The 23,705-nt window shown below is 39.7% G+C and overlaps 1 protein-coding gene across 4 annotated transcripts; it reads right to left on the bottom strand.

Moving 5' to 3' along the window:
* Positions 1–967: 967 nt before the first annotated feature.
* Positions 968–21,429, bottom strand: calb2a (calbindin 2a; the record flags this gene model as incomplete). Of its 4 annotated transcripts, none has more annotated exons than XM_080505213.1 (11): positions 968–1,087; positions 2,050–2,121; positions 5,116–5,169; positions 5,301–5,340; positions 5,482–5,537; positions 7,407–7,484; positions 10,106–10,162; positions 13,688–13,768; positions 14,837–14,926; positions 15,006–15,082; positions 21,336–21,429. In XM_080505213.1, the coding sequence occupies 11 exons, from the start codon at positions 21,427–21,429 to the stop codon at positions 968–970; spliced, it is 819 nt and encodes a 272-aa protein (XP_080361339.1). The 4 variants fall into 4 exon arrangements, with proteins under 4 accessions (XP_080361339.1, XP_080361340.1, XP_080361341.1 ...); XM_080505214.1 differs by having other exon boundaries at positions 968–1,084; XM_080505215.1 differs by having other exon boundaries at positions 968–1,081.
* Between the last annotated feature and the right edge of the window lie 2,276 nt (positions 21,430–23,705).

The raw sequence follows: 23,705 nt of genomic DNA, 5'->3' as shown, positions 1-23,705 counted from the left end.
TTTGCCTCGGAAGTAACTTTGCGAAAGCTTTTCACTGCCCACCGTCTTACTCTTGTTGGGATTTGCAACCATTGCTAATCCCTCTTTATGTGTTTGCTGGTCGATTGAAGGCAAGGGAGCAGTTTTAAGCTGGGAAGTTTTGATTAAAATTGGCCAAGTTGGTATGGAAAAAGGGAGGATGAGACAACATTGCTTGGGTTTGAAGAGAGTTTCTGGTACAAAATCATGTTCATACAATACAAAGGATAATTTTATCTTAAGATATTTTATTTATATTTTCAATTGACAGTATCAGCCAAAAACAAACATTGAAAATGAAAACCATGGCAGGGCAACGGTACACAAGAGAATGGAACGAGATGATTTCAGGAGGAATGGAGGTGGAAAAACCATTATAAGTTCCATCATAGACTATAAATGCAATCGATTGAAATACACCTGTCTGCAGTTTTCTTTTGCTATATATATCATATCTAATGCAAAGTTGAAAAAGCAAGGGGCATGGAGGAGGTGGGAGGCACTGAAGCCAGGGTGAAGGTTCAAGAGGGAATCAATCAATCAATCCATCAATCAATCAATCACTTCCTGCGGGGACGGGGTTTGGGCGTTGCGAGTCAAGCACCGCATGGATGTGGAGGTCAGAGATGGTTTCGAGGAGGAAGAGAGAGTCTGGAGCTTTCAGGGGGATCATGTTAGGAGTGGAAGGTCAGATTGAGGAAAGTAAAGAGTTTGAAGAAAGGAGAGGAGCCGATGCGTGCTGACGGTGAACTCATCATTCTTTGTCACTTTGAGGAGGAAGAGGAGGAGGAGAGGTAGTTTAGGAAATGACTGGCAGGATGAGGGAGGGGTGGGTGTCTGGCACATGCACCTGATATAAGTTGCCACTCGGTGGATGTGGTCTTGGGAGAGAAGAGGGCGGGGCAGGCAGAGAAAACAATGATATGCGAGAGGAGGGGAGGAGGAGGAGTCACAGGATTGGGTCCCTGCACAGGACGATTTCCAGCTCGTTGCGGTAGAGCTTCCCCCCATCGGAGAGGCTCATGATGCTCTCCTTGTAGCCCGTCAGGTTCTTCACGTCCACCTCCTTTAATGAGAGACAAGGATAGATGACGGGCTGAGTAAAGCCAGTGAAGCACCAATCAAACCACTCAAACCAGTTTTAATCAACAAGATGATGTATGTCACATATTTGAAAAAGCCTAAATAAAATAACAAATTGTCCTGAAAGTATGATTGTTTTCATATATGCTAGAAACTTGTAATCTGTTTCACGGTGGCATTAGTCTGTTCGTGCTTGAATACGAAGACAAACTACAATCACTGCCAGCCAGAATTCAACTTTTTTTATCAGTCCTTAAACAGTTACAATGCTTATAATGAAGCATGTCTGTAAAAATACAGACATTTACAGAGTAATAGCAAAGAAGCCAGATAGTTTTATACATTGTTTACAGCAGTGGATCACTTTTAATGACTTCTCAAATTACCTCCTTTGAAAACAAGATAACTTGCAGTGAAAGCATCAAATGTTCAATATCTGCAATATATACTTTGGCACTTTAGCATATTTGATGGTAGTACACGTGATTATAAGTCCAATTGTAGTAGTTTTATTAGTGAAAATAATCTTTTGGTGTCTTTAGTGTCCCTATAATCTTCCCTCAGCAAATTCAACAGTGATTACAAATATATCAAAACTATTGTTTGAGCATTTTTCACACACATTGTTTCTGGGATATTGATGTTAAAAAAAAACAACAAAACTTTTATTTAATCGACAGATAAAATAATTAACTTTTCTAAGCCTTATCAGCAGACCAGAAGTATTTCAGAAGTCACACATCGACAAAAGCGTCATAGAGATGGAATCCTATTACCCTCATAAACACATCCTGGATAAAGAGTTTTTAAATCTTCAGTCGTTTGCGAGGGATCAGCAAAAGCTTTTAATCCAAGAAGCAGAGTCGTACAAACACAAACTGATTGACTGGTAAACATAAACACTGTAAACCATAATGATGGAAGTCCAACACTTCATCCTCGTCTTACCTTCTTGTGTTTCTGGTAGAGGTCTCGTAGCAGAGCTTCCAACTCATGCTCGTCGATGTAGCCGTTCCCATCCTGTCAATGAGATACAGAATTTTAATATTGGCATTCAAAAGTTTCCACAAAAGTTGCAAGATCTCACTCAAGTCATGAGTAAGTTAACTAAGTGATGATGATGATTATTATTGAGTTCAATTGAACCCCCCCCCCCTTTTTTTAATTTCATTCAATGTACTTTGTTTTTTTTTATGCTTATCAAACATTTTGATTTCAGTCCTTTTCAGTGGCTCCAAACACCATTGTCGTGTAAACGGACATCCAAAATGTCGCTTTTCACGTGAACAGGGATCAAATGTTCTCTGTAAGGTGGAAAAATTATGTACATCTACAGTCAGGCATTAGAAGATAAATATTAGCATATCAGCCAAAAAAATAAATAAATTAGTAAATGACTCATCTTGCTCAACAATAGCAGAACAAAAACCATCTAACAACAGCAGAACAGATGCTTAAATTGGTGGTTGATTCTCTTTTAATCCCTGTAAATTGGAGACTTTTTAATGATGTTAAAATACTGAGCTTTATGTTTCATGCTGCTTGGACTCATTCAGTTTTTAAAGGCAGCATTCATGAATGTCAAGCCAGAAAGACTTCCCATTCATAAGTCTTTGCAGGGTTTGAGCTGCAAAGTCAATATGAATCCTCTTTGCTAATTAATGAGTTGCGTCTCATGGTGATATTTAGAGTTGGAGGCCAGAAAATAAGTCCAAATCATTGCAAGTGTTCCCTCGGCAAGTGGCACAGAAGCGCCTTGTGTTCATGCAGGCTCGGCCTCTAGACGCCTTCAGCGTTTAGTGTCTTTGCCAGTATTTCTTCAGTGTTGGGAGATGCTCTTTGATGTGCACAAAGTGAGACTGAAGTGTCCCAGATCTCGGGAATAAAGTGTGAATTCTCCTTATTTTCCTTGTTCAGGATGAAAGATCAGACTCTGCAGAGTTTTGTGAAGAAACGGGAACGACGTCAGGTATCGGTCGAGCTCTTGCTCGTGTGTGCCATCTTGCATTTCAGCCATTTCTCGAGTCCTCCTCGCATAGATTTTGCCGAAACACAGAGAGCCATGTTAGCGTCCAGCTGACTGACTCTGCTCTGCTCTGCCCGCGATCTCTCAGCACCAGTGACAGAAGCTGCAGGGCCGAGCTCATAACGAAATGATGAAGCTAATTACACACATAAATGGTAGCAGTCCATTCGCAGAGGGTGTCTACATGAATGTGCTGCAGTGAACAGGTTCATCTATAATTGAGTATTCAACCCTGTCCTCTGCCAGTGAGCTAGAAGTAGTAGAAGCCTTCATTTCAAGCCAACACCAGCATAGCACGCAACCCGGACTCCACCCACGCTACAACGCCGCCGCCGCCATGACAGACTGCTCTCCGCTCACTTCCTGCCGCTGTCAAACTTTACTGTCCAAGATGGTGAATTAAATGAGGCCTGGACATGAGCAACAAATCAAAACAAGATAAAAAATACTGAGCTTGAATGGTCATTACTTAATGAGAAAAATACGAGCTGATTTAAGGGAAAGTTGAAGCTCGTGAATTTGATTAAAAGTTCAAGGCATGGCAAAAAAAACAAACAACAAATGGGTCTGATGCTGTTGTTCAAACACTAAAATAGTTTTGTTGGAATTTTGCAGCTATGACTAAAGCCAGGGATGGGAATTCCAAAGATTTTTACAATTCCGATTCCATTTCGATTCTGCTTAACAATTTGGTTCTTTATGGATTCCCTCATGGATTCTCATTTGGAAAAGGAACATGCAGTATGTAGAAGAGGAAGTGGTAATGTTGCCACTGCTGGGTCGAAATTCACTCCGGAGGGGATCAAAAACGTGACATTTATTCAAAGGTTATCCCTGCTGTTTGTGCGGATGTTTCTGCATACTGGTAGTATTTCCTAACCAAACATTTACTCAAACATGTATCTCAACAAGATCCGGTTATCGATTCCCATTCCGAATAAAAGCGTTCCAAAACTCCATATGAAAAACTAAAGTTACTGAGATTATAGCTCATCTCAAAGGCTCACACAAACTCACAAGCTATCATGGAGAAGGGAATTGACTGAGCAGATGTTCTCTCTCATCTGCTACTCTGCTCTCTTTCATGGTGTCTTGTCTCGTATGGCTTCCCGTAGTCCCTCCTCCCCAATCTGTAGCTAATGTGGAAAATATGGCCATGAGCTGAACCACTGTTTAACCACCCTGAGTTGTTTACTATTAGATGGGTGTGCCAAGCATGGCTCATTTTCTTGGACAGAGTACAAACACTAAGACCTTTGTAGAGTCGTAGATTTTTAAACAAAAAATAACTAATTTCTAACACAAAACCATGAACACAACAGATACAACAGTTTCCGTTTAGTTTTTTTTTTAAATAAAAGCTTAGCAGGGCACTCTCAACAAAAACCCTATCACATGCCTGTAAATGGTATATAATACCTATAGATCCCAATGACAATCTACTGAATAATTCAAATAATCACCACTTGGCATGAGTGAGAGATTAGAAATAATTACATTACTTATGCTCACTATACTTGCCTAGACTTTACCATGGTATATATACCAGGTTTAATGTGTATCTTCCAGTATAAGAAATGTTTCTTTTGTTGTAAGACTGAAAGAAAAAAAGATTTAGTTGATATTTAATAACTTCTCCACTGTAATGACTGCAAGCTGTCATGGACAGACTGACACGCGGACATGCCAAGCAGATTTTTTAGCTCAATAATTCGATTTTTGTATTTCAGAGTGAAAGAATCTGCTCATGGGAATCCCAAAGAAAGATGATTTATGACCAAATGGATACTGTTTGAAAGCTTTTACTTCGAAAGTTACATATTGTGTACAACTGATATCACATAAAAGCTTATTTGACAGCTTTATATTGATCCTTGCTGAATGTATTAATATAATCTTTACTTAAAACAACTGGTGTAAAAGTAGTCTATTTTATTGAAGATAGACATAGAAAATATTTTTTTCCTGTGGAATGAAATGTCACCAACCTTGTCGTAGAACGTGAAGATTTCAAGGAATTGTTCGGAGGTCAGCTTGACGCCCTGCAAAAAAAGTTTGGCCGGTGATTAGTTGAATTCTAATCATGTGTTAATAAATGTAGACAGACGTTAAAGTGGATTTATTTGTGAGTAATATTGTGATTTGCATGAGCCGCTCAGTGTTTGTTTCCTACCTGGAATTTGAGCAGAAAATTCTCCTGAACAGGCAGAAGCCTGGAGGACAGAAGGAATTCATTAGTGGACACAATCGGCGCTTAAATTATTCATTCGAATTGACGACGACTGAACATCATCGTCTGCCAATGCGCCTCAATGTTCATACAGTGAGCAGAAGCTGGTGAAATCGCACATTACCTCGCCATCTCAGACAGGCCCAACTTCCCATCCCCGTTCAGATCAAACATCCTGAGCTACAAAGCAGAGCAGAGACGGAATAAGACAAACAAGAAGCTGAAAGGGAAGTTTTTTATAGGCGCGCGCTGTCAAAATGAAGGCGAGTGTAGTCCCACGAGCTCCTCAGACCGAGAGATCGAACATAAAATGCTTCTGTCTTTATTGCATTTCCACATCTTTTGCATACTCACAGATTCTTAGCAGAGGGCTAGTAAAGCCACCATCCATAAACCTTCTTATTGTGAGTGGCTTTGTGCAGAATATTAAAATAAAAGGCACTGAGAATGACATTGGGAGGAGAGAGTATCACAGAAGCTAAAACTAATACAAAGACACTTGGCTGTAGATACATGCGCTTATACTTTCTTTCTCTCATAGCTGTGAGTTGCAGTTTTCAATGTGTTCTCCATTTTTACATGCCTACAACACTATCCAAACTAATTGCGCAGCGCCATAATACATATATTGTCGTTTTAATCATGTAACTCCTATTCTCAGTGCTTGAGAGACGACAGTTTTGCCTGACCTGCTGTGAGGTAGCTTCCCTCAGAAGGTGGTAAAAGTAATCAAGCAGAAGGGGCAGTATGTGGATCACAGGGAGGCATATTCCTTCCAACGCTAACAATGAGCAACAGGGTGCGCATTTGGGTACTGGTTCACACATTTACCGTATCGCACGATTGTTCCTGATTGTCGGGACTTTGGAATCTTTCTTTATGGTTCTCAAAGTGTGGGGCAGGCTAACATGGGCCCAGCATGATTTCTCCTTGTTAATTTCTCTTAAAAACATATATTTGAAAGGGATAATCGACATGAATTAAAATGCTTTGACGACCTCTGAGTGTACCAGCAGTGACCGATTATAGACCTCTACAGATTAAGCCTTTAATTATAATGTGACCCATGTTCCCAGATTCTTCCGCTCGTAACCAATTTCCACATATTAATAAATTATTGGTTTCACAGGTAATTTCAGGATGATGATCATTTTATTTGAAGGAGGTATCAATGGTGATTACTGTGTTACAGATTTTCATCATGGTAAAAGTACAAAACGCTGGCATGTTGATTAAAATTGGAGACTTGAAATGAACCCTCTTAAAAATTAAATTTCTTCAACTCTCATAAATCTTTGGGGTAGGTGTGCTTGGTCACAATTTATTAATATTAATAAGATATAAGTGCTAAAAAGGAAGGATGGATGGATAATACAATTCATTCATAATACACTTTACACCTTATTTAAAAAAAAGCTACATTTAAAGTCAAGGCATTAAAATGTATGAGTAAAATGAACTACAACTATACATTAAGAGAGAATTGCCTCAAGCAAAAGCTCAACCAGCAGCATCTGACTAATACTTCTACCTAGAAACTCTCGCTGTTTTTTTTTTCCCACCATAAACATCTGGGAGTGGACGTTAAGCTGAAGAATCAGTTTGAGAGAATCAGGTCAGTTCATCTTAGGGGCTTCGAGGGTAGAAGCAGATGTGAGCACATCTGGGCTGAAAGCTCACGACCTGCAGGACATGACGTCTACTCAGCTACAGCGCACTGCGGCCGCCACCACTGACGAACAGCTTTCATTCTGAGTGCATATAAATACTGTGCTGAATTCATTCATGCTCCCAGGGTCTTGGTTTTCACACATAAACCGAAGTCTGATATTAAGTCCTATTTGTGTAAGTCCTCTTTGGAGAGAAGCCTTATGTTTATTTTTTTATTTTTGTTTTTTTAGTATTGAAAATCACGACTCGGTAATAAATATAATTAAACTGCACGTACTGTATGCAGAGAGAGAGAGAGAGAGAGAGAGAGAGAGAGAGAGAGAGAGAGAGAGAGAGAGAGAGAGAGAGAGAGAGAGAGAGAGAGAGAGAGAGACTCACTATGGTCTGCGTATACTCCAGCAGTTTCTGATCATCGTAGTGTCTGTTCGCCTTCTGCAGCAGGTCTGACAGAAAGCCCTGAGGACAGAAACACACACAGAGTAGAAAAAAAAAAGGAAATGGCTCTACACCATCAGGGATTTTCTATGACATGAACGCGCAGAAGTCATCGTGTGGCATATGTGTGAAATATGTAGTTCAAGCTGTGGAACTTCCTTCATTGGTTGACAGTTTTATGGCTGTATTACTATTCTATCACTATACTTGCAATGAGTGATTGTGAACATATTTTAAAATATATTCTAAAAATGCAATCTCACAAACCTGAAATACTTTGCAATTAAATATTTCTATAACGCGGTGTTGTTAAAGCCAGCGCAACAAACCGTAGGAAGCTGTAGAAAGAATTTTAGATCCTCACAAATACTAGCTTTCTCATAAATGTAGAACTCCTGCAAATTTCACAATCCCCGAATGTTCTAGAATTCCAAACAATTGTATGAACCTAAATGACTCAAACTTTCTCGCACACAACACTAAAATTCCTATAAATCAAGAAGTGACAGGCTCCACAATTTTTCGGAATCTTTCCATTTTAGAAATTCATTTTAGAAATATAGAAATTGAGAACCCTAAGATGTTCTAGAAATCGTCATTGATCTTAAATTCTATTCTCGAATTCTTTAACTCTCATTCTAGAATCTCAAATTGTAGGATTTTAATAAATCTGTCCCATGTTCTAAAATGTTTGTTAATCTCCAACTCTCTGAAGGAATTTCTGTGTTTGGTAACTTTCACAAGTCACGAGCTATCACGTCTTTAAGAATTCTCATGAATCTAGAACCCTCCCATGTTTTATAAATTATACACATTGAGAGCTCTCAAGTGTATTGGAAAGGTCATACATCTTAAACTCTTCCAAATGAAAGAATCCTCCCATGTTGCAAAAATTCAGAACTCTCTTACGTACTAGAATTCTCTTGAATTGGAGAATTTTCACGAAACTAGAACTCTCCCATGTTTTTAACATAGAGATTGTGAAGTTGAAGAAGACTGTTGAAGAAAATGAGGTAAATTTACGCTGAGGTAAACAGTCAAATTCAACCATCGCAGTGATTGTAGTTAAGTAAATAGATCATTTGCAAGAAATTAAGCAATATTTTCCACGTCTGCTCACACTTATGTCTGCTGTCTGAGATCTCATCTGTATTTTTCTAAAGCTCCGGAAAAGGCACACCTGAGGAGCTCATCTGCACCTGGTCAGCTGGATGAAAATGAATTCCCACAAGCAGCCTAATGTGGTGCATTCGCTGACCCCGTCCAAGCTCAGCTCCCCAGTGTGGAACGCTTCCTTTTATATAATAAGACAAGGTTTCCACACGAGGTGTGGAAGTGAAAAAGGATTTGGTTAAATGCTGTTTTTTTTCTTTGGGGGGGAGGGGGTTCTTTGCAGATAAACTATCCTATTGTCAGAAAGGAATTTCAGAATGAGCTGCACTTAAACTCTGACAGGACATGACAGTATGTGTGTTTACCTTTGCTGCTTTTAACTTTTATTGGTTTGAAGAACTTTTATTCAATCTTAAATATGCTATTAATCATTATTGCTAAGGGAAATATTTGGCATTGTTATTTTTGTTGAGAACCAACATTATTTTCAATGCTTTGGCACTATCACAGCCTATCTTTTTCAATGAATGCTCCCTCTGGTGGCCATTTAACTCACAACATGGACAATGGGGAAAATGATGTTTAGAGTCTACATTGCTGACCAATAACTTTAATTATTTGAGCTTAATTCACTTTTGCTCAAACAAAAAAGTCAGACATTACGCCTCACAGTGTGGGGGTTATTAATATTGGCATGTTTATTTAGAAATGTTTGTTAGCTGTTTTTGTAGTATCGTTGCAAGACACAAAACAATAACTAGGCCATTCTACCCATTATCTACCCAAGTATGTAGAAAGGTATATATTGTTGGCTTCGAAATATAAAGATTCTATACATGTATATTTTTAACTTTATGAAAAGTGTGATGAATAGATTTCTATGTTAAGGGTAAAGCAAGGGACTGCATAGCATCTCAAAATGTCTCCCATTAATGATAGATATATGAATTTAATCACATTAGGAACACACAAAAAAGTATAATAATTTACACAAAAAATATAGATTCCTTGTGCTGACCTAATAGTTGTAGCTTCAGATTTAGCCGACACATATTATCAGCAAAGAAACATTCAATTAATGTAAAATAGAATTTTTACATTTAAAAATGCGGTTACTATTTAACAAATAACAAAACAAAACAAAATATAGAAGAATAATCTCCATTTGTTTCTCATGCTTTATTAGAGTAAACAACATAGTGTGGACCATCGAGAGCATACAAAGACAAATATGCATACAAATATAGACATATTGTAGATATATATTTGTAGCATGTCCTCGTTGATAAACAAACTTAAAATATAGAGATTACAGATGATGCAATACCTGAGTGTGTAAATTTTTACTTTACATTCGTGATTATGTGCATAGTGTTTGGGGGGGGAGAAGAGAAGAAAACAAACAACCTAAAATCAATATGAGAAAATAAACAGATTAACTAATGAAACAAATATGTGATATTTTGGAAGATGAAATATGAATGAAAAGCAAATAAAGAGTGATTGCTTGCAGGGCGATACTTTTTTACCTTCAGTTCATTTGCTTCGATGTAGCCACTGCGATCTGTATCGTATCGCCTCCATGCCTGAAAAGCAATCAACATAACAAAAGGAAAAATTGGATTGAAAGTATTTTCTCAGCACTGATACACAAAGAACTCCTCTTCAGAGTGATTAACAAACCCCCCCCCCCCCCCCCCACCACCACCCCCCCCCCCCCCCCCCCCCACCACCTGTCCCAACATAAATCCCCCCGGATCGACTCTCTGCTCGCTCTTTAACTGTGTTGAGGGTTTGATTTTTCCTCTGATTGTGGAGCAGAAATCGTTCCGGACGGGACAACCACAAAGGTCCATACTGTCTCCGTAATCACACGGTTTTCAATACAATCTTGTTCGCCCACATACGAGGCGGGGGGGGGGGGGTGGGGGGGGGGGGGGGGGGGGGGGGGGCACAGAAAGTCACTTTAATGAATGTTTTAATCTAGCAGCTGTCCCTGTCCAAACCAAAGAAGGGCTCCTTATCAAAGATGGATGTTCTTCTCATTTCTCCTCCTTCTCCTCTTTCTCCTCCTCCTCCTCTGGGCTCTGCTACAGTAGTGTTATCCATTATATATGACTCTGAAAATAGAAGGTTCTGCTCCCTCTTTCTAACCCTTTAAAAACCTCTCTGCCCACTTCCTCCGCCCCTCAACCTTCAACAAAGACTGATTAACTCCCCCCCCTACCCTCCCTTGTTTTATGTTCTCAAACTTTCTATCGGCGTTTCATTTACGCTGCTGCTTTCTCTCTTCCGCGCTTTCTGTCTTTCTCCCATTCCACACCTTCTTCCTCATTCCTCCCCCCTCCCCTCGTTTCATTATTCCTCCCCAGTATGACACAGAAGATGAGGGCTGCCTCTTCCTCACTCTGTAATTGGTTTGTAATTGGTTCCATTCTTTCTGTGCAGCAGATCTAACATAAAATCTGCCATTTTTTTCTTTTTTCCCACCCCTCTCTTATCTTCAGGAGGCATTTTGTGGAATAAATGATTTCTTCTTTCTATTGCCTTTCAACATATTTCAGGTTTCCTCCACAGAAGCATTTTTTTTTTTGTTCCTTCAATCATTCATGCTTTAAAATTCACCGCTGTACTCAAACGTCTGGATTTCTTTATTTCTTTTATGTTAAAAGGGTTTCCTAAACTGAAAATGTGGCAGATTCATAGCAATAAAACTGAAGAGACATTCACCTTTGCACAAGGTTTTGGAACTATGGTTCACACTAAATGTTTCAACACATTTATGATCATTTACAGAATTTTTACTAAGTTTGATGCATGCACATGCATTTCTGCAAATCTCAAGGGTTATAATGTGTACACCAGTCTGGCTAATGTTTTAACTGCACGCAAGTAGGACATGTCTTTTTTTAATATTTTATATAAGCACTGCTCTGTAATGTAGTGGGTTGCACTCTTGTCTCACAGCAAGAAGGTCCCAGGTTTGAGTCCAGGCTCAACATGTGTGAGGCTAAATAATGTCTCTTCAGTTTCCATAGGTGTGACTTTAGGAGTGTGTGTCTCTGTGTTTGTCCTGTCATGGACTGGTGACCCATTAAGGGTGTAACCTGCGTACTCCAGCACCCACAACCCCGAGTAGCCCAAATAATAATAGAAGATGAATGGTTGAGGTTTTCGATGTGTTTATCCAGATTATTTAACCGCTTATTTTCAGTCAGTTATGAAAATCTATTGCCTTTATCAAAAAGCAAAAGGCTCTGCTTACAATGCTGGTCTGTTACTGGGAATATTTTTATTCTGTGTGCCTGTCTCTTTAAGAGGCAAAGATTACTCTCAGAGGTGCTCATCTAAAAAAATTTTTTTTTTAATAAAAAATCCTTTACTTCCAACAGATTTTTGGCACATCATAGCTAGTCCCACACTGTTGATAGCATGTACAGAAAAACCACATAAAAATGTGCACACCGTTCAGGAATAGTGTGCCATGACAGTTTCCACAAAAAACGTGCCAGTCAAAGTGGTTAAAACGGGAACACATACACGTCAAAAAGTGCGGAAAATCCGCAATAGTGTGTCTTGATTCGAGATACCGATTTGTTTTCACTCGAAAATTGAAAAACACTGAGAAATATTTGCCAGTTAAAGAAGATGGGATTTTGCTGAAAAACACCATATGGAGGGGATACTTGTCAGCAGTGAATGGGAAGCACAGACAAAATTAAAACTGAAATCTTATTGTTATTACTCGACTAGAGTTTGATCACGTGGTCACATTGCGGGATGCAGACTTGTCTGATAAGATTCTCATCCTAGTGTTTCTGTATGTTCCAAACTGTAGGTGGCACTTTTTAAAGAATTTTTCTGGTTATGTGATTTATATATCAAATTTCACTAGTAGATACAATCTTGGGCCACGAGACGTCACTGTTAAAATGGACTGACAGGACAAGCCAAAGTTTGTGTGGATACAGGCTAATGTTTTGAATTACTTTCACTGGGAGATTTATAGCTCCAAATCAGACACCAGACTAAACAAGCTTGATTTATTTATCTTGATTTATTTGCATAAGAAGACACATTGCTGAAGTGTACGATTTCATTCACACCCAAGTCTAGTGAGATTTTTTGGTAATGTTGAAAGATCGCTCAACAGCCAAATATCTTGATTCTTTCATGAAAGCAAACATTTCACAAGTGTCTTACTTTGAAAAACGTTTAGTTTCCTGTGTTTTCTTTATGCTGATATTTTTCTTGTTCTGTCAAACACAGTCATAATAAAGGAGTTTTGTGTGGTACTGCAGCAGCATTCTGTTGTCAAACAGTGACATCTACTGGTCTCAGATGGTAAATACCAATATATATTGATATGCATGTCTTTTTTTCTATATTGGTAGCGTGACAAAAAAGATGTGACTTATAGTCCAGTAAATATGGTAAGTTTTATCTCTGTTTTATGTTTGTCAGGCTTATTGCTACTGGTTGTTGCCACAGTTTGTTGTGCAGCTGCTTGTCTTGACCAGGGTACTTGAATTTGTAATACTAACCTCATTAGATTAGTCTTAAATGACACTGGGAGCTAAAGAAATTATGTTTCTGTGGCTGATCTGTTTGTAGGTAAGTGATTCCAGCTTGCACTGAAGATTTCCTGTCACAACAGGTTCTCTACATTCAATTTGAAGACTCAATTCGATGCCACTGGATGAATATAATACTTTATTTGCATCCCAGCTGCACAATATATCACAAATTTACATGATCTGACCTGGAATAAATTATGCTTAAATGATATTGCGATTCCCTGCAAACTCCAAATTATTTTGAATATGAAAGAAAAATGCAAATGATGATCAACTAACAAAAGCAAATTTAACCGACTGACAGAGACTGAGCACTATAGTTTGGAAAAACAACCACAAAGAAGAACATGAAAGCAGAACACAGCTGACTGACTCTAGTCTATAATGTCTGGTGGTGTTTTGTAGAGATCGATAGGCACAAATAGTCAAAGAAAAGAAGAGACTGAATGGCTGAATTTGTGGAGAGGAGCAGCCACAGATTTGCAATTTAAAAACAAAATAAAAAAATCTTGAAACATTGAGAAATGCACTCACCGTCATGAACTCAGTGCTGGAGCTGACAAACTGTCTGAAGCAGAGCAGGAAGTTCTCTTCAGTCGGGAGAATCTGGGCCAGCTGGAGAGACAAACGACAGGGAAATGGGAGGTGAGAGCATAAGATGGTGGCGTTTGGGGAGCTTTTTGTCTGCAAATGGGCACCTCAGACATGAATAATAGAGAGCTGTAACCTCACAAGTTGGGCTTTTCCAAAGTCTGAAAAAACTTATCAAAAATAGCACTTTTGAGAGTTGAAAGACATTGTGTCTTTGTGTTAATGCAGGCATCCGAACATAAAACCTATTTACAGCTTTTTCAATCCGAGGGTGGGTTATTGATATTGCATAAGCTTTGCTCCTCACATCCTTTCCAGATCGCACTCTGAGAGTGGTAAAATTGTGGAAAAGCAATATCCCAAACTGACGCTCCACAGAGACCATCATGTAGACCACGTTTACGCAATCGATCAGGAGTATCGAGCGGGACTCTGAAGCATCTGAATTGCAATGTTATTTTTAGCTCTGTGAAGAATCTCAGGTTTCTTTTTTACAACTTTTCTATCCCTCCGCAGAGAGCAGACGTCCCACACCTTTCCCTGCAGTTTGTTTAAGGTCTGAGCAGTTTTAAAAGTTGTGAGCCAGGGATCAATACACCCAAACACCCCGAGATTGACTGGACAGAAGAGACATTAGTATTTAGTGAGATCACCCTTTGTAAACTCCCTGTTTTTGCATATTTCTGAAGGAATTCTGCAGGAAGGTTGTTGAAGGTTGTTTAGAAGTAAATCATCTTTAAGTCTGAGATAGTGCCTCGTAATATGTTTGGATCATTGTATTCTGCTGCAAAATAAATCAGTTTCTTTAGTTGGGATTGCATGAAGGAAATATTCCATTTGTTGACATGTTGAAATGTTTTATTAGCTTGACATAAAGACTGGGTTCTACTACTATGTGTTCTGAAAGTGGGATCAGAAAAATTAAACCAATCACTTCTGAAACTCAGACAGGAATAAAAGAAAAGAATTCAACATCAAGCAAAACAAGTGTTAAAGTTCTCATTTGAATGTGAGAAAAGAAGAAAAATTTTAACGAGAAAAGAAGAAAAATTTTAACAAGCTTTCCAAATCACAGGTTTCCATGTATCTTACCTCTGACATCTCAATCCGTCCATCTCTGTTCTTGTCGAACTTCTGCATGAACTCCTTCATGTTTTCTCTGAATGTGGGGTTTGTCGGGTCCTGGAAAAAATGTGCATTGAGTGGAACCCGAAGGTGGCGTAATGAGCAGTGACTTTTACCCTCCGGTCTTTGAACTCACCACCCCGGCTCCTCTCCGAGCCATCTCCAGCTCCCTGAAGAAGTTCTCCAGCTCCTTTCCCTCAATGTAGCCATTACCTGAGGAAGAGAATAACAGCATGTCACTACGACAAACCACAGGACTTTTTTTTTTCTTTTCTGGGCTTTTTTTTTTTTTTTTTTGTATTGCTGACATGCAAAAACCACTCAGGTGCCGATGTGGTCACAGTGTCACGGTGTCAAACAACGCGACTGTTTTAGCCTGGTATTGATTCAAACATGAGCCTTTTACCAGTAACTCTCTTCCTTCCCCTCTAATAGATTACACTATTGACTGACGCCATGCAAACTGATCACTCCTCACGGACTGTCTTTGTCGGACTGTATGCCAGGACAGGCTATTTATAGGGAAGACTTTTTCTTGAATTTTCAAGGTGATGATCCAGGAGGCGCTTCCTTTATTCCCCTCAGATCAATACTTACCTTCATAGAGACTTCAGCTAGTCCAGAGATCAGTGATGAATATTACCGTAAAGAAAGTCGTGAAAGTTTGCTTTTTGAGATGCATCCAGGTCAGCTTTCTCCTTTCATGTTGAGAACTTCCTGGGTTTGAGTCTAAGTTTGTACTTTTCCAGTTTTCTACAGTTTTTCCTTCCACAGTTCAAAAACACAGGTTTGAGAGGAATTCGTGACATAAGAATATTTAATTTTTTTTTATTATTCTACTGAAATATCTCTATTATAATTGACATAATCAGGAAAAAGAAACACATTATTTGTTGCATAGTATTTTGGAACATGTCCTGCTTCTTCTTCTATCACTACAACTACTTCTTGCTTCTTGCTTCTGCTGCAGGGAGTTTGAATGCTGCGAAAGGGAACGTGCAAACTTCACACAAGTGATTGCTTTCTGAAGGTTATCCAAATGATAAAAATTATCATATTTTGTAAAAAAGAAAAAAAAAAGGAGAAAGACTTTGCATAAGTCTTCTATAAAGCATCTTTACCATGTTCTTATCTCATCAGTCATTGTTCAACCTGAGACGTCAGTCACGTGCTTTCTACCTCATAGGGCCATGACTGTTATGTCTTCAGCTTTAATCAGATTTTAATCTTCTTTCGGGGTATTCTTGCCCTGACTGCACCTATTCAGAGGACAAATGAGCGCTTCACCCAGGTGCTGTGCATGAGCCCACGCCAGCTTTCCATCAACAACTACTGCGCTGAACTGCTGGACAGATGGCTCCAAACGATGTGACTGGCTGCTTCAATAAAACCCTGGAAGGCAGAGGCGCCTCATTAAGCACTAACAAAGATTATCATGCCATCCACTTCCTCTCCTCCCGCTCCAACTCACCACTTCTCTCTGTCATCTTTGATCTAAACTCCTTCCCTCCATCTCGCCAGCGTCTTAGCGTCTTTGTTCTGTCCATGGAAGTCTGCGCACACATAGACGCACACGCGCTTTCCCTTATCAAAAGTCATGAATAGAAACTCTGCTAATTCAATAAGTGGGACAGCGAAATGTCTCGCTGCTGTAGACCCTGCCTCCTGTGGGTCTTATTGACATTTAGCACTCTGGAGAGAAATGGCCTGCTTGATAATTAAACAGGGTAAGATGTGATTAACTACAAGGCGAAAGGCATAAAATGACAGTAAAAATAGATTCATGCATAGATTATTTTCTGCAGTGCTGTCATCCATTCGATAAACACCGCCATAGATGTATACGTCCTATGATATTTATGAAGGTGGCGTCTGTTTGTGATTGTGCCCCAGTCACTCAAAAACCGGTATTATCGAGCACGCAGCGATAAGTTATACTCTCATTTATGTCTGTGGTTTTTTGAAGGGTGGGATGAGCATCTTCTCAGGCGGCGCCAGAGAGCTTTAGCAGCAAGAAAACTGTGCAGGTTGAACAATCTTTTCCCAGTATGCTTTTTATCAAATTGCTTTATTAAAAACCACAGATAACAAAATGATAGCTTTAGTCACAATTTTAGGAATTGTTTTAGTGTAAGTATAATAAAAAACTTTAAAAAAAAACTTGCAAAATCTAACCCTGGAAAAGCTTTCCATTTGTTGATGGATCCAGTAAGAGGTGGAGTGGTTCGTGGAGGTCACAGGAAGTCCCTGGTTCCAGTTTGCATGTTATCCCTGCATGTGGGTTTCCTCCCACAGTCAAATAAATTGCAGCTGTGGTGCAACTGGTGACTCGAAGGCTACGTTCACGTTGCAAGCGAAAGAGACCCAATTTTGATTTTCTGCTCACAAGTGACCCACATCCTATCTGTTCTGTGACAGTGTGAACCCTGCAATTCCAGTTTTTGCACACCAGACCCAGGCCTTAATCATATGTAGTAACAACTCAGATATGAATCTGATGTTTTTCAATTCGCAGGTCATTGATATGAGATTGATGTTATGAATCTGCGCCGAAGGAGGTGGCACTGACACACAAAATGTATCAGGAAACAAATAAAAGAAATAGACACCGTAGACACTGGTGATGCAATTAATCTTTGGGGAAATTGCAAGGTTTTGTGTCAGTGAATCTCCGTCCATATCTACTTCCGTAAACAGTGTACTCTGTGTGCCGTCACACCTTCTCCTGCACACGCGGGTCACTATATGGGGTCGGATAATGTTCACACTGCAATCTGATGGAGGTAGTGTAAAATGTAGTGTGAATGTTCACACAAGGAAATCAGAACTCAGCAAGAAATCAGAATTGAGCATCAAGACCTGCAGTGTGAACGTCGCCTAAGGTAGTGATTAAAGCCAACAGAGTTTCACATTCAGATAGAACCTTTTTATTCACAATATTTGTTGACCTACTTACACATATGCACATCATCTAATGAATGCAATAATAGTGTGCATGTGGAGTACTTCACATTTATGAAAAGTTACATTTTACATCTTTATTTAGAGATAAAGACCAGCAAGTTTTGAAAATGTTGCAGTATGGAAGCTACTGAAGGAATACAATGACCAAGGACCGTGAGTATGTATGGCTGGATCCAACAACTATTGACAATAAATCATGTGAAAAACATTACAAAGTCTAAGAAGAGATGAGGATGAAGCATGTGCAGTGGGAGAGTTTGGGATAAGGGGGACGAAATGGGGCAAACTGATGTATTATGTGATGCATTGTCTGTAATGCAGTAAACAGTCCCTGCAGTAAAATACCATATCCACTGTATGACAACAACATTATGAGTTACTGCCAGCAGCTTCAATTTAAAACTAATTCCAGCTCCTTCCTAGATTATTTGATTTAAATGCCAAGTAACTAGTTTTACACTTCATAATAAGAGGACTCCCACCAACACACTTTCATATACTGTACTTTGGTCTTTCTGCTCAGGCACTTAAAGCTTCCACCAACCAGCCAGATAAAAGGTTCACAAAAAAACACTTTTGGCCTTAAAACACACACACACACACACACACACACTCTCTCTCTCTCTCTCTCTCTCTCTCTCTCTCTCTCTCTCTCTCTCTCTGTCTCTCTCTCTCTCTGGGCACAGATTTCCCCAGAGATGCTGGTAAAGATGCTTTACTTTTTAGTTTGGATTCAAAAATTCAACCCCAACACAGGAAAACTCTGAAAGTGGGCAGTTGTGCAAACTAAGTGCATATTTAAATCCTATATAAAGTGCATTTGCCTTTCAAAGGAGAGTGGTGCCCTGTCTATTCAAATATTTTGCGTAGGGATCACAGCTGGGTTAACTCGGGAGGTGGAGATTTTGCTTAGTGTTCTGAATTTCCATATCCAGGTGATTCTGAAATAATTGCCAGAAATGCTCTATAATTAGCTAAAGGGACTGTAGTTGTTTCCTTATGCAGCTTTGAAGTGAGTATGTTGAAAAAGCCTGATGGAGACAGCAGAGAAAGATGAGAGGGACACGGAGCAGATGAGCTGCATGAGACGCAATCCAGATGAGATTTGATCCTGGGCCAACAGGGGAATATGTGGTTTCATCATCTCTCGGTGCATTGCCCCCTGTGTATTTTTATCTGCAACTCAGAGATGTTTGCTCAATCCGAGCAAACAAATTAGCGCTTGTTTTTTTTTTCCTCCCTCTCTCTCTCTCTCGCTCTCTCTCTCTCTCTCTCTCTCTCTCTCACTGAAGACACTCCCAACAACGACGGCAGGAATCAAACTCTGTATCCAAATCTGTGGACGCACACTGACTGACTGCAGGTATTTGATTTTAAAAGTGGCTTGTTGCAAAGCACGATATGTATAAACACCTGCGAGGACCGACCTCGGCTCAGGCTTTGTGAGGAAAGACAATAGTGCATATGACAACTCCATCTCTGCACAGTGACTCCTGTGGAGAAGCTCAGCTGCTCCTCAACGCCTCCACCCAGCCACACTCCTCATGCCATCTTGATTTCCCCGTGGAACATGTTTCAACATGTGTGCGGGTATCAACTTGACAATTAATTCCCATGAGTGTGTGTGTGTGTGCGTGTGCGTGTGTGTGTAAAACAAACAGGTACAATACACTTAACATATATTTCAGGTGTACAATATGATTGATAGAAAACGTGGGATTGTACGATATTCAAAAGTGAGTAGCCATGACAAATACATAGTAATCGAATATTTTTCTCTCATTTGAATGAGTTATCTCTGTGTGTCTGAATGATGATGGAGAGATTAGCACTCTTGTATCACAGAGACCGGCCCCCCGTTTATGAGCAGTGTTTGCATGTTCTTCCTGTGTGTGCATGGCTTTTCCTCCAGATAATCATTTTTTTTCCCCCTCCAAAGTCCAAAGGGGAAAAAAGCAAACATGCATGCATAGTTAATTAGTGCACCATCTGCATTTGTCCAGTGATTGACTGGCGATCCGTACAAGGTGTGACCTGCCTTTGCGCAGAGTCAGCTGGGATCAGCTCTCGCACCCTGTAACCCTGAGCTGGAGAAAGCTGGAGAGAAAATGAATAGATTGATGGATCATGTGTGGCAACTAATCACTACTATGTTTTATGTTATCTCATCATATCTAGCACAATGTAAGGTATCAAATTCTGCACTTTAAAGGCAACCTACTTGGCAATTCAGCTATGTACTGTAGGACAAATGAGTTAAAAGTTTTATAGCGATGAAAGAAATCTTCCAACTGACCACTCTGGACATTTAAGCCTTTCAGCCTGCGGTATGTCCTCAATCCAATGAGGAGTCTGCAGACCAAATGAAATGCAAATATTCATAATCAGGCTTATGAAACTTTCAGTACAGCTGCAATTTGCTGCTGGATATGTGAGGGAAAGGGAAACTTGTCATTCAGACATATCTACACAGAGGTAATGAATCAGGATTGAGATGTAGTGAAAAGTGTTTGTGATGGTGTGACAAAGACATGCCATAAATCAGCTTGTAAATTGGACTATTTCCTGTCAGAAAGTGCACCAGCTTATTGATGCGCTTGAAAAGCCTTTTTATGATTAGAACCGGATCAATCCGAGTGGCATCACTCAGAAGCAATTACTTCAAGGGAACATGCAAACTGCCAATGATTATTGATTACAGATTCCATGGAAAACGCGGATCGGGTGAGTAACTGATTGCAAACAGCACATTAACAGAATGTGTAAAACATGCATCCATTAATGAAGAGTTTCACGAAAGATCCGTGCGTAATGTGCCCGGATACTTGGAGTGCACTGTGCGCACTGAAGCCGAAAAGACGCAGGGATGAAGATGGATCCGCCTGATCTCGGCTTAAATCGTGATTTAAAACACGATTATTACGATTTCTCACACAGATACAATAGCGGCTGTTACACCTTCTGTTGCAGTTTCGGTAGTGTTTTTTTTGTTTAAATTATTATTCAACAAACATAAAACCAGACGCATTAAATGTTCTTTTAAAACAGGAAATATCTTGCTGAATTTGCTCCAAAGTCCGCTATTACGCACCATTTAACGCGAAAGCGACCAGTTTATGGCAACTTTACACATCCATAAAACAGGAAAACAAAAAGAAACGAGATGTTTTCATGATATTTGGCCTGAATTATTTCAAACCCTTTTTATTTATGTGGACTTTTATTTTTATTTAAGAACGAAACGACACATTCCCTCGGATTTTCGGTCCTTCTGTGGGGCACCAATCATTTTGCTTTTGATATTTTAATAGTTTTAACTTTGACACTGGGTTTTAATTTTCATTTCACTCTTTTTCCGGATAATTTTTTTCACAGTCGGAGCAATAATTCATCATTTGTTCCGCTCCCTCCCGAAAGAGGGATATCCATATTATGCATTATTTCGTGATTTGTGAGCACATTAACTTTTTGTTGCATAAAGAAGAAAAAAACACGCTCCTACCGTCAGTGTCGAAATGTTTCCAGATGTCGAGGAACTGGGACGCGGTGACCTCGGCCAGGTGCAGGTGAGGGGGCTGCTGTGCTTTGTTTGCCATGATGTTCTCGACGGATGCTGCTGCAGGTCGGACGCCTGGAAAAAAAATCCGCTGTTAACTTTTTTTTTTTCTGTGCCTCCTGTTCAAACACACCCCACACTGTGGCCCCGGTGCGCCGCCCGCCGCTTTTTAACCCCGGCGCAGGAGCTGCAGCACCGCGTCACCGGCACTAGGGGCGCACCGTAACCAACAGCATCCATCTGAGTCAGCGTGCGTGCGTGCGAGCGTGCGTGTGTGCGTGTGTGTGTGTGTGTGTGCGTGCGTGCGTGCGTGCGTGTGTGTGTGTGTGTGTGTGTGTGTGTGTGTGTGTGTGTGTGTGTGTGTGTGTGTGTGTGTGTGTGTGTGTGTGCAAACTTGATGTAATTGTGTGATAGGACGTCTTGGGCACTGCAGCGGACAGGCTCAGGAGTGCTGCGCGCGCTTGTGTGTGCGACAAAAGCTGAGAGGGATGCAGATAGTTAGCAGATTGACTGTTGTGCATTTGCGTCATCATTCTTGACAGTAGATCCCATGTGTGCCGATGTGTTTGATCTACTGCATGCATGCAAAGCATGCGTAAAAGAGTGCGTTTGATCCCCTCCTTTTTTTTTTTTTTTTTTTTTAACTACATCTGTGTGTATCTAAGCATGCAGCTCCCCGAGCCTGTCTGCTAGTGTGTGAGGCTTCGCAGACTTAATTAGAACTCAAACACTAATCACATTTCCCTCACTGCCTCCAGCCAGCAGTGATTAGTCCACAAAATAAATGTAAATTCTGTGGAGGGGGGAGTGGGTTCTCTTGTGTGTGGGCTTTATGGCATCTATGACCAGTTTACTGTTAAGAGAGACAAGCCAAGCCAATAGTCCATTTAAGAGAAAGAAGATGCAAAAAATGCGTTTAAATATATATTTCTTTGTCTCATTTACAACAAGAAGCAATAATTGTCAGAGTGAAGTAATAAGACCATAATGAGCAGGAGGCCAAGTATCCCTGGAAGCATGTTCTTGCTTGGAACGAGCATTTCACATGTACAAAAAAAAAAAAAAAAAAAAAAAAATCAGCAACCTGCTTGTCCATGTATTTGGAATTGTATGAGGAGAATATGCCTTAAAGGGTTAACTGATAATATGAAAGATGCCTTGGTTTCATTTTATTTCAGTAATCTCAGGTACTGGGACAGGAATGGATTAAGGGACTGTCTAATAATACTAATTGATTACTTTGAATTTAGTCTACATTTGATTTTCCATCTTATGACAAGCTCAAATTAGTGTGGCACATGTAAAAAAAAAAAAACTAATATGGATGTCACAAGTCCTGTAGTTATTGTAGCACTGTGGTTAGCAGTCTCACCTCTTAGTGAGAATGTCCCTGCTTCACTGAGGAGTGCATGTTCTCCCTCTCTCTGGTTTCCTCTCACAGTCCAGAAACATGTATTTCAATCATACTTGTAGTATTTATTACTGTTTATTGTTGAGGTTGTAAATAACTTATGTCACTTAACATATTCATTTATCAATAGTCCTTTATATTGAAACAATGGTGGTGGTAGTGATGAAGATATTGATTTAAAAAAAGAGTAATAATGAGGGAGCCTGAGTGATTGTGTGTCCTTGTGTTAATGATATTATATAATAGGAAAATTGTTTAAATCTATGAAAAGGAATCTGATCAAATAGAATTATTCAAATCTTTACACACTTACAATATGGATTTGTGAAATTGTATTATTTGCTGATCAATGAATCTGAGCATGGAAGGACTTGGCCTGCAGTCTTTAGGTTTGACATGTGCAGAGAAAGACAGTCACACGCATTCATAGGCTACACCAGCAAACTGGATCCTGTTTACACAACAAAGGTGGTCGGAGCCACTGCAAATGCAACTTTTTTATAACTGCTCCCAAGGTGGAACTTTTTGAAAATGCTGGCAAGATGGCCGAAATGCCAAACCAAAAACCACAGACGCATACATGAACAAGATTTCTATGCAAAAAGTTCAACTTAGGCTTTTAAAAAGTGTCTAAAACAAGAGCAATACAAAGTATAAAAACATGCAGTAAAAGATATAAAAACACTCATTTAAAACTGATAAATTGCCAAGATGTATCACAATACTGGAGCTGGAAGTTGCACTGAAAAATGATTGCACTGGATTGATTTTGATATTATCATCAAACATGGTGTATCTCAGATAAGAGATTTGACTTTTATCACATTGAGGACAAAAACCTCTATGCTTTTTGCAACAAGTTGAAGGAGCAGGAAACTGAAATGGTTTATGCATGAAAATAGTCT

This window comes from Blennius ocellaris, assembly GCF_963422515.1.
Source record: "Blennius ocellaris genome assembly, chromosome: 11".
Classification (NCBI taxonomy): domain Eukaryota; kingdom Metazoa; phylum Chordata; class Actinopteri; order Blenniiformes; family Blenniidae; genus Blennius; species Blennius ocellaris.
This window is presented reverse-complemented; position numbering and strand designations above follow the sequence as displayed.